This window comes from Triplophysa dalaica, chromosome 12, assembly GCF_015846415.1.
Source record: "Triplophysa dalaica isolate WHDGS20190420 chromosome 12, ASM1584641v1, whole genome shotgun sequence".
In the NCBI taxonomy this organism is placed as follows: domain Eukaryota; kingdom Metazoa; phylum Chordata; class Actinopteri; order Cypriniformes; family Nemacheilidae; genus Triplophysa; species Triplophysa dalaica.
Genome location: NC_079553.1, coordinates 18,545,238 through 18,556,786, shown reverse-complemented (window position 1 = coordinate 18,556,786; position 11,549 = coordinate 18,545,238). Strand labels below are relative to the sequence as shown.

The 11,549-nt window shown below is 36.3% G+C and overlaps 1 protein-coding gene across 5 annotated transcripts in view; it reads right to left on the bottom strand.

The window, feature by feature from the left end:
* Positions 1–89: 89 nt before the first annotated feature.
* adam22 (ADAM metallopeptidase domain 22) overlaps positions 90–11,549 on the bottom strand; it is a 48,487-nt gene continuing 37,027 nt past the window's right edge. For 3 of the 5 annotated variants that reach the window (XM_056763502.1, XM_056763506.1, XM_056763504.1), the window contains 10 exons: positions 11,272–11,391; positions 11,006–11,174; positions 10,784–10,895; positions 9,450–9,540; positions 9,241–9,294; positions 8,895–9,095; positions 6,865–6,965; positions 6,716–6,782; positions 3,803–3,926; positions 90–3,533 (listed from right to left, as the gene is read on the bottom strand). In XM_056763502.1, the coding sequence (XP_056619480.1) occupies positions 3,513–3,533; positions 3,803–3,926; positions 6,716–6,782; positions 6,865–6,965; positions 8,895–9,095; positions 9,241–9,294; positions 9,450–9,540; positions 10,784–10,895; positions 11,006–11,174; positions 11,272–11,391 (1,060 nt within the window). In that variant the 3' untranslated portion in view covers positions 90–3,512. Of the gene's footprint in view, positions 3,534–3,802; positions 3,927–6,715; positions 6,783–6,864; positions 6,966–8,684; positions 8,726–8,894; positions 9,096–9,240; positions 9,295–9,449; positions 9,541–10,783; positions 10,896–11,005; positions 11,175–11,271; positions 11,392–11,549 lie in introns of those variants that run through there. The other 2 variants (XM_056763503.1, XM_056763505.1) reach the window with 2 other exon arrangements.

Here is an 11,549-nt window from a genome sequence, read left to right as displayed (position 1 = left end):
GAAAATGAAGAAGCGTGATGAAGAAACGTGATTTGACAGTGTGGCAACTTTGAGCTACACCTTTATCACACAACACACATAAACAAGCATCATTTGAACGAAAGTTTTACTTAATCTTAAATATATTACAATACTGAATGGATACTGTATGAAAAAAACAAACTGTTATCATTTGAATTATCAGTCTACAGTATGTACAGCACACAACAAAAGAAAACAGGCATGAAGAATCTATGACTACAAATACCGTGTACACGGATCATGAACAGAACGGAAACAACACAGGGTGTGAGAGCTGTTGAATTAGCATAAGGCATTAAAAAACAAGACTCCTAATGTAAATCTGAGCTGCAAAAAGAACCAACAAGAGTTAAAGTCCATTCTCTCACAGTTAACACTGTCCTGCATTTACGTAGTGTGAGTCTCAAGTCTGTTTTTGGTTTATGATCTCAGAATGTTGTTTAATACCCAAGTACATTCAACAGTATTTTAGTTGAGTCCTCCATCCAGGGGTCAATGCAAAATGTTTTAAAATGACAGTGACTGGTGTCAGAACTCCATTTGGACCAAATCTATTCTAGTGTGAACCGCCAGGACAGTGTGCTTTTTTAAAAGACAGACCAGGGTCACAGTGAACAGAGTATTGCTTCAGAGCGTTTTGTAAACTAAAACTGTTAATGCCAAATGAAGGTTCTTACGATGACATTGAATGTATTCATGTCAACCGCATGTACAAATAAACAGGCCAAGAGTTTCCCACTTGGTTCACAAAGGCGACTTGTCCACAAAAACTTAAGAATCATTTTAACCTCGGTTTGCACAAAAACCTATTGCAGTTTTAATCATTCTAAAGCACTTAATTGTCAATTGGGATGAACTATGTACATGTAATACTGGGGAGGGATAGACTTTACAAAGTTACCTTAAAAATACCTCATAATGCGTCGTCATGGAGATGTAAGTTGTAGATTACAGGCAGAGTGCAAAAATCAGTGCAGACAGATCAAACGCACAGCAGACTTATGTACAGATGAAAAACTGCTATTACTAATACAATACTGACCGCAAAAGTGAGCAATGTAATAAAGGCTGGATGGTCACATGACCGGCATTCATGAGCGATACTGCAGCGTTTCTCCGTGTGAAGACGGTCATGCCGCAAACAAGAACAAACACCAAGGGCTAACAAAGTCAAAGGTGTGATTATGGGTTAGTCTTCATGAAGGTTTTCAAATTGAAACAATGAGATTTGTTCTTCCCTAAATGTATAAAGTTTACATTAATAATTGATGGTCGGGTAAATGTGAAATTAGCGATTTCTGAGAAATGTTGTTAAAAATAGAAATCAACAATTTTATGAATATGTGTTAAAAGGATAGTTCAACCCAAAAATAAATTTCTGTTATGAATTATTCAACCTCAAGTTGTTCCATTATAAATGTATTTTTAAATGTCTACAAAGAAAGATATTTAGAAAAAGGTTAGCGGCTGACATTTCCATGGCACCATTGACTACCACATTATATAAGAAAACAAATCTAATGGGAGTCAAGGGTGCCCCAGAACGGTTTGCTTTCCCACATTCTTCAAAATATCTTATTTTGTGTTTCAACAGTGTTTTCTACTATGGTAGTCAACCGAACAAAGACATTTAGACAGGTTTTGGACAACTTGAGGATGAGTAATTCATGATTGAAATTGGGTGAACTGTCACTTAGTATTTTCTTATAGTCCTGTCTGTGTGAATAAAACAACAAAGTGGTTAACCAATAGGGTGCCTATACGCTCGTGAGGGTAAGGGGTGGAGTGAGCAAGCGTTTGCTATATTTAGGCTGTAATTGTTTGGTTATCGATTTCAAATATAAAAGGCATTTCTCAGAAACACAGAGAAAAACATTTACTGTTACATTCACAAATCTGAGAGTTTAGTCTAAATTTTGATTTGCGTACTGTGTTTTCATCTCAAGCGCAATCCTATAACTTCTCTGCAATGTATCAAAATCAACCACATTTCCGATGACTTTGACACGCAACGATTTGACCTTCATTGTATGTATCACCAAAAAGTAGTATTTGAACGATCAGCTAAAGTCACATTTCTAACATGTGAGAATGATCAAAAATGTGAAATGATCAAAATGACATTCTGCTGCGAGCATGACGAAAGCAAACTCTTTCGAAAGTTTAACAGAGACAAACTACGACCTTGTGCACATAACAAGACAGAAGCTCATTGCTCTCACTTGTTTACTGTCATATTATTAACTTCTTTCATTTTACACGTCACGATTACTAAACCATTTTCACCCCGACTGTAGTTGTGTTCCAATACTACATCCTCAAATAAACCCAAATGCTACACAATATGCTTTTTTTCTTTTGATGGTATTGTGGAAGTGATGTTGTTGAAGTAACGTCATAAAGTTATGCAGACTTTTACAATTAAACTTATTGAAAACTATGTACTTCAATTACAAGGTTGTTCGGCCAACTGTATCTACAATCCCAAAATATTCTCTTATAAAAACCGTTCAGAAATCTATAAACTAAAAGTTATTATCGTAGCATTTGCAACAACACAATCTGAATGCGTTTGTGGTGCACATGCACTGTAGGGCATTTTGCAGAAAACACAATCGTGCCAAAAGCTTTTGTCTTGTTCCGTGCACTAGGATTTTGAGGGAAGTTGGGTTGAATTTAGAAAATTTGGGAAGACCCTCACAAGACAGTCCTGCCACGCTTCCCACAACCAAGCAAAAATGCAAAAAATAGCACAATCTCACATTTCACTCATTGTTTTTGAATTATATGACATATGTACAGAATTCTCTGAGATAAAAAGGCGATGATATGAACGGGACTGGATATGTTCTTGCCTTCGGTTGTAGCCAACAGCAACGCGAACATGAACAATCTTACCAGCCTAGACAGAGCTGTCCTCTGATGCATGCGGCACCTTGTGTGAAAGACCTTCAAACATTTTTACATCATTACACTACAAGGAATCGATAAACATGTTTTCTCATGCATACAGCAGTAGGTTCTACAGTGACGGCGTGCTTTCAAAACAACTTTGCGGTTACTTTCCGCTCAAGAATGAGCATCTTGCACCCAGGCAATAAGGGCATCGATCACAAAACGGCATGTTTGTTTGGAGGCGGGATGGGCTGTGTGTGGGGTCACTGGAGGGCGGGGTTTAACGGGGCACGAGCAGCTTGTTGTTTGTGTGTCTGCTCAGCACAGCAGTCATTCTGGGTTTGTCTCGTGATGAAATCGAGTTCCTGAGTCCTGATGTTGTAAGAATGACAGCAGGAATGAGAAACTGATGCCGTGCTCCAGGGTCAGACGGCTCAGCACGGCAAACGCTGAACAGACATTTGACATAAGAGCACACCACATCCAGCTCTTCCATTTAATAGTCCTTTAGTGTTTGTTTCTCCATTATCTTATTTGTTTCATTTTCTCATCCATACAAAAGCAGAGGAAAATCCTTAAGGAGTTGTCGAGCTCTATTATATTGATGTTTCCCACAGCTGAAATGTGCAAATGAACACATGTTAGTAAATATTACTTTGTTATAGTATGATTCATCTGAAGAGATGATCACATTAGATTTTAATGTGAAAGATTTCTTCGAACCCATTTTTTGTCCATTAGTATTCTGCTAATTGAAAGAGTGATTAAAAGGAAACTAAGTATTTTTTTGCAAAACCTGTAAATCCAATGAATAGGAGTTCCTACATGTTTATAAATTATTGCATTATGAATTTCAATAAATATTATATAACAGGAAGAATCTTACCCTTGCACTTTGTCTGTTGGCCTTCCTGTCTTCATCCGGAAGGGGAGGCATGGGGTACGGGTATCTCCGGCTGGAGGCGATGGAGCCTGTTGAGGAGGTGGGTGATTTGGCCGGTGACAGCGTTCTGAGGGATCAGAAAGATACATCATTAGAAACAATGTACATGAACTGGATAACAGCACCGAGAGCCAAAGCACACATGGATCTGTCACCTTTGACCCCTCAGAAGGTCAAAGGGAGTTTCCACTGCAAGCAAAGATCATCCAAAATCACTGACTGCATCAGTCCTGTGTAGATACTGTTGCGCAAGGTTGTGTTTTTTTGACAAACAAACGCTCTCATCGTCAGGTGGTTTACAGACATGATGAGGTGATCAGGACAGACGCGTGACAGCAGCTGTACAATGATGACACCATAAGTGAGAAAAAGACAAACTTCACAAGCTAAGCTGAAGCTGGCATGCAGAGAGAAGACAAGGTGTTTGATAAAGACAAAACGGTCAAGGGCAAATAATGTACAAAAATTACGGCGTCCTTCAACTACAATTATCATGAATTTACTGAAAATGTCTGGGTTAATCTCACCAAATTCTAGGTTTTGCCCACAAAAATACATATTTTTAATAATTAACCATTTTTAAAAAGAAAACCAAGCCTATATTTAGGATGATTATGCAGTGTAAACTTCAAAGCAATCATTCCCATTAATTTAATATGATTATATTTTCTTAATGATAAAAAATTCACTATTAAAATTAGCATTTACTAAAAGCACATTTTATTCTTCCATGCTGTATAAATACTTCTATTTTACATTACTGAAATGTTTGTGGGATATAAGCTTCACTGTATGTTACACATATGTATGTTTTGTAAATATCACCGTAAATGATTATTGTTTCACTATTATTTTTACACCGTAAGTCTTGTTGTTTTAAATTACTTTGTTTGTGTAGTGCATTTAAACAAAATTTCAATCTGACTTCAGTCTTGAAAAACTTTGTTTGAGATTCATGTAAAAATGAATGAAGTTATAAATAAAATTATAGTATAATGTTTATAAGTAAGTGTTTTTACAATTTCTTCATTTATGTGCAGAAAAATTTGTCTTTGGCGAAGGAGACAGGTGCATGTTTCTAAAGAGGATATATGTTTAAAATGTAATACTGCTAATCTTGCATTTCAGGCTGCTTAAATCAAGCACACACAGCTTTATGTTTGTTTCATTTTTTTTTTTTATCTTTCACATTTGTTGGAGGAAAGAACCAGTGGAACGACCCAGTGCGCAGCTATGACCTTGCAAATAAATAAACTTACGCATTGCTTGTAATTATATTATGTTGTAATATGTTTAAAGTATATGTATACAATTTCAATTGTCTTAAAATATCCTAGAAGTTGCCTAAAATCTCATCCGTTTGTTTTACATCAAAGCACCCGTTAACCTTGTAATTTCAAACAATTAAATGCTCATATAATTAGGCTAGAAAATAAAATACTTTATTAATGTAATCAATATAAGAAATCACTTTGGAATCTATTTTTACATTTGTAAATATATATATATATATTTGTCATTATTCCTCACGACCACTCACCTTCATATTGATAAATGCACAGTTTTCTGGCGTACGATCGTTTGATAAATGAGGGCCACTGTCTCTAGTGAATACAAGATGCTCATTTACAAAACTCCTAGATTCATCAAGATTATCATAATCATGATTAAGATGTTTACATCAAATGATCTCATGACTATCAAATGCCGTCTGTCTCTGAGAAGCACAACTGTCTCATAAAGTATGGATTAAATTCTACAAATCAATTCAGTATATCTGTTAAATACCCTTTGGAATAGAAAACATGTTCAGGAGAGGGTCTGGTGTTGTTTGTGTGTTACAGTCAGGAGTTTTTAATCTCTATGAGCTCTCAAATGACATTTGGCCAGAGATGGGAAAACCGATGAAGAGGGGATAGATAAAATGGAGTCTGATGTTGTACCTAATATAAGGCCCTTGAATGTTTTTATTCACATCTTCTACCCATTTAGTTACATAATGCTCTGATTTGACGCAAGGGGTTAAATACCTGCAGGAGGAGGATTGGGAAGGAGAGATGGGGAACAGACAGAAAGAGAGAGAGAGAAATAGGAACAAGAAGGAAAGGTTGGTAAAAAAACAGCGGCAGCACTGACATTGTTTATGGTCCAAGATGTAGGTGAGAGATCAGACAGCAGATCAGACTACAGCATTAACAGTAAAGTACACACACAGATTATTATCCTGGTTTTATTTGGAGGGGCTTGCAGGATGTCATTGGGTGTCATTGTTGTATGGAAGAGCCTGAAAACTCTTTTGGAGAAGGTAGATAAATGGTTTTGGAAGACAAGGATTAATAAATGCGTAAATTGTAACTATGAATAATCCATTTATTTTTCTAAGCGTTGAACAATACTTATCAAACATTTAATAATCTATTTAACACTTCATATGTTTGTGATTGTTTCTAATGTACCTTATTACGGCAAGGATAAGATTTGTAATAATAGTAGATAGTAGTGGATAGTAGTTTGTCCCATGCGAGATGTCAGGTGCGACAACAAGCATCAGACTGACATCATAGTGATTCAGTATTGCGTTCATATAGACAATGAAAAGCATGCAGGTCAGTTTCAGCATGCTGTTCATTCTGTTAGATTTAACAAATATACACGATACATCAATGCACACCCAAAGCAAAGCAACATTTAGCCCAAACACACAGAGCAACTTCACAATAAACTCCTAAACCGCTACCACAGACTGCTGTACTGATACGTGACAGAAATTAAGACTCCATGCAAGTAAACCTTCCCCCCTGTGTGTGTCTGCATCAGCTGTACACTAACAAAAGATGTCAACACTACGTCTCTTACTCTGTGGAGTTGGAGCGAGGGCGGAACTTCTTTCCCTTGAGCTTCTTACGAGTTCCTGTGATGTTTCCTATGGTGACAGAGAAGAACATGAGGATAAATAAGACACGGTTCAATGTTTAGAGCAGATTCCCTGATGGGTGTGTTGTTACCTTGCCACGAGTTGCTCCTGGGTCTGCCGTTTTCACAGACGTCAGAGATGTGCTTGGCATCAGGGATTCTTTCACTCCAGGAATGAGACAGACCGTTAGATCTTCAGACCAAAGAATAGAAACAAAGTACCAAATTACTTCATAAAATGCAGTCATGGAGCTTCTGAAGTGTTCTGCGTGGGGAAAACGAATGACTGACAGATGTCACGTGGCTCATACCCAGTATGCAGTATGCAGATTTTCATCATATATTTTAATTATACAGGTGATTCTCACGAAATATTGGTTTCAAGATCTCAAACATGATTTTCTTGAAAACACTTGTATCAACAAATTCCCTTTATATTCATTTAAAACAAGATATGACATATTTAAAGCCATTAATTCATCAATTCAAAACTTTTACTGACAGTTTAACACAATTTTAATAAAGCCCTTCAAAATGATCAGTACCTTAATCACTTAAAATGGTCAATCTCACTGCATGTTGTGCTATAAACAAGTGAAGCCATGACGCCTTACCAAGTTTTTATTAATCATACAAAATAAGACATTGATGAATTAAATTTTAATAGAATATTACATGTGCAAAAAAAATATGTGTATCGGTAATGAGAAGGGAAAACATTGTGTACACAGCGTGATATGAATATTGAGTTTTTAACTAGAAATATTTAAAACAATCTGTTACCTTGGCAGCCATTTGAAAGATGCAGTGCTAGTAGATGTGTTTCCTCACATAAAATCGAATTTAATGTAAATATCTTTGTGTGTGTTAAATCAGTCTTTAAAAACTTTACGGAGGATGAGAATTTCCTTTCTTCCACTATTACTTCATTTTTATTACACATGAATATTTGTCAACCTTTTTTTATGATAATATTTAGAAGAACATCTTATTGTTTTCTCCACAATATTTTAATTTTACTCTGTTCAAATTACAACATATAATGCACTCAGAAAAATCGGGACACGTTACGGTTATGAGACTTTTAGCAGAAAAAGCTAGAAAATCCATAAATGATTAATTCCTATGTCTAAATTATGTTTGTCCAAGAATACAATTATCTTTATTATTATCATTTCTTGTGTTAACGAATTGTATGTTTTATAATTCAAAGCTGCCATGATGTATTAGTGGTTTCGTGAGAATCACCCATACATGTTTGATAAATCATTAAAATTGTTTAAAGATGCAAATAGATTGTTGGTAATACAGTGAGAAATAATGAAAACTGCCTTATTTAAAGTCACTTTAGATAAAAGAGTCTGCCAAATTAATAAATGTAAAATTGAGAAATTAATTCAAAACAACATTTTCATCAGATTTGATTAATTGATAAGCAATTTAAAAGTTTTCTTTAGTCCTTAATTTCACATTCGTTCCGTTTATACTTAAAAAATATAATAATACTTTCGAAATACTAAAACTTTTCTCTCAAGTATTTATCTAGTCTAACTAATTTATCCTGCAGGATGTGACATAATTTTAGTTAGTTATACTAAAATATTTTTTATTAGTAGTAGTAGTTTCTATCCTAATTCATAAGGAATAATTTGAATGAGTATAATATTGTCAGAGAATGTTTCTGAAGGGCAGGCACAAGCATATACATTTTTATAGAAAGTAACCGGTACTGCATAAAAAGAATGACTCACATCACTGCTGATGAGCATTGAGCACAACAAACACATGACATGAACGTGAGATTGTGGAAATGAACATGCTGAGATTCAAGGAAGACACACTGATTTACTGACCCAGCTTTAATGATAAATGTGTCTTACAGCGTTTTGTCCAAACCCGCAGCAGAGAACCATGAAGAAGGCAATAAAACCTGTTGTCTATAATAATGCCTCCCTGTAGAAGAAACTGTACTTTTAATAGCACGCTTTTCACAATATGCTTCATCTCGGGTCTCTTCAGAAAACCCTGAATGATGTTCAGCCATGTTGTGCTTTTTAGTCTCAGGTATGTTTGTTAGCAGCGCATGCAAAGCGATGAAGATGGAGATGAAAATGAAGCACACCTGAAGCCAAACAGAGAGATGTTTTGGCTGATGGAAGGGATAGAGGGAGTGAAAGAGCAGGTGTTGATCTGAAGGTGAGACAGGTAAGCAGACCTCTTCTTGGAGCTGCTGCCAGAGTTGGAGCTTACGCCTTGTGGCATGTCGCTGTAGAGAGAATCAGCGTCTCCTGGTTTCTTCACGTAATCACCCGGCGGCATTTGCCTGAAAAACAGATTGTTTGATCTGAAAGCTCGGCTGAGATGGAGTGTATTCTCTAAGGTATTCTTCAAACATTTCACTGCAATTTTGATATAACCCTAACCAAAATTACACAAACTAACATAATAATGAGAAAAGGTGAACAAACCGACAGAATCTTCTATGTACTTCGGATTCCACACATTGACGCTCTCTGTAGCTCCTTTTTTCAGAAAAAGAAATGAACACGATTAGTGATTTCGAAAGAAAATCATAACAAAACAAAAAGTGAGTCTGTCATGTTCAGTTTGTTATACTGAATTCTTGCTCCATGTAAAATGGGAGGTGTCGTGAAGCATCTGCGGTCATGTGACTTACTTATATCCCCATGCGGAAATGCCTAGAATCAGTGCAAGGACCAGAATAGAGCCCGCAATGGCCCCGATGATGATGTTAGTGGTGACGATACCTGTTAGAGCAACAACATCTTAAAATCTGAAGTCATGGCAACTGTTAATATTGACCTATGATCCACAAGACAAACCTGAAAATAAAGTGGAATTATACCTGATTTGCATTTTTAAGAAAAATGTAATAGTTAGATTTGATTAGTCTGGATGATCACGTCAAACAGATTTTGTTCTGTCCTGTAAGGTTGTATGTTATCAGCATCATTACGAATCAAATCCAGAAAACAGGGATTGACATGACAGGTTTATAACAGCACAACGGAACCACACTGTTAGCTTTAGTTCAACCAGAAACACACAGGAATCATAGGGTGAGTAAGGATACAGAAGAAGCGACGGAAACAACAACAAAACAACTCAAATCTAAACTCACTGTCACTCCAGCAAAAGACAAGAGCCTGTCCACAAATAACGAGTGCGTAAAAACAACAGCCATGAATCAGAAAAACAAAAAGACAAATAAATTAAAAGCGTGTGAAATGCATTTGTGGTCAATGAACCGCTGAATATGATATGAATCAAAGAATAACAGACTGATGAGAAATAGGACCCGGGTGATATGTAAAAATACGATTGCGGATATTGAGAATATATTCCTTATAATATTTTATATACATATAATAGCTTATATTTGTTTAAAATGGCTTAATATGTTTTGTTTTTTTAAATCAGAGGGATAAACGTTGTAAACAAATAGTACAATGAAAAATTGCCAATCAGATGTAAGAATGTCAGAAACACAAGTAAAAACTAAACAGAATAGAAAGTAATCTTACCAACTTTAAAGCCATTTTTGTTAATAAAGGATGTAATGAGATAATTTTTAGAAATTTGAATGACCTGATAATAGGACATTAAAATAATTCAGCCAATGTTGGCTACTAGTGATGTAATAATATAATCGATATTGTGTTATAGCAATAGCAAAATTGTCTCAATATTATCGTGGTGACATGAATGTATGAAACGATAGGTCTTGATAACTCATATATCGCAATAAATATTGTACCGCAGGCTTATTACAGAGGTATTATCATACAGTGAGTTTTTGATATTGTTACATACCCATTGGCTACATATCGCTAGCAAAATCATAATAAAATATATTTTAAATATTTGTTTGACCACACAGCCCTAATGAGAAAATATAAGTAATAAAGTACAATTCCTCTATACTCTAGTGTGGTGAAACTGTCCTGTCACGGTAGTGTCATCATAAAGAGCAGTGATAGTTTGACCTACCTGATGTTTTAGCTGTGGGCCGCACCAGCAGGTAACTCAGAGGAGAGGTTGAGTTACAATCCTCACCTGCCCATCCCAGATCACACACACACCTGAGCTCATTACTGCACATCTGCAACACACACACACGGGTGATGATTCTCAATCACAATGAAGATGATTTCACTATTAATTTGTTCCACAATATAGGCACATTTCATCCAGTGACAAACATCCTCTCACCCCATGTCCAGAGCAGATCACCCGCTCGTTGGTGCCGGGACACGTGCTGAAGTTGAATTCTTGCACTGGGAGGCATTTGTGGTTGAAGCAGATGCGATCTGTCCCGCACGCCGTTCCGTCCTCCACGTAACCCAAATCAGTGTCACCGTCAATCAGCACATGACCTCCGCTGAAACATTTAGACTCACTTCAGAATCTGAGTGTATTGTCTACTATGTTAAACATCAATAAACAAACCTGAAGAGTATGTGCGTTTGTGTGCGTACCTGCAGTCCATTGAGGCGCTGTGTTGGGCCACGGAGAAAGAAGTCAAACCGCCCTGTAACTCTCCAAGTCTGGGTGCCGGAGAAATGTTTGAGCAAAGCAGATATCCGCAGTGTACATCCCTGAAAAACACACACGCACTTTAAACATGTCCCAGTTAACGGATTCTAACATTCTTCATTTAAGATGGATAGTCATTACAGGAAGGAAGTGCATTTTCAGATTTTAACTGAAGATTATGAGGGCATACACATTTAAAAAAGAAATTGACCCACTTTGA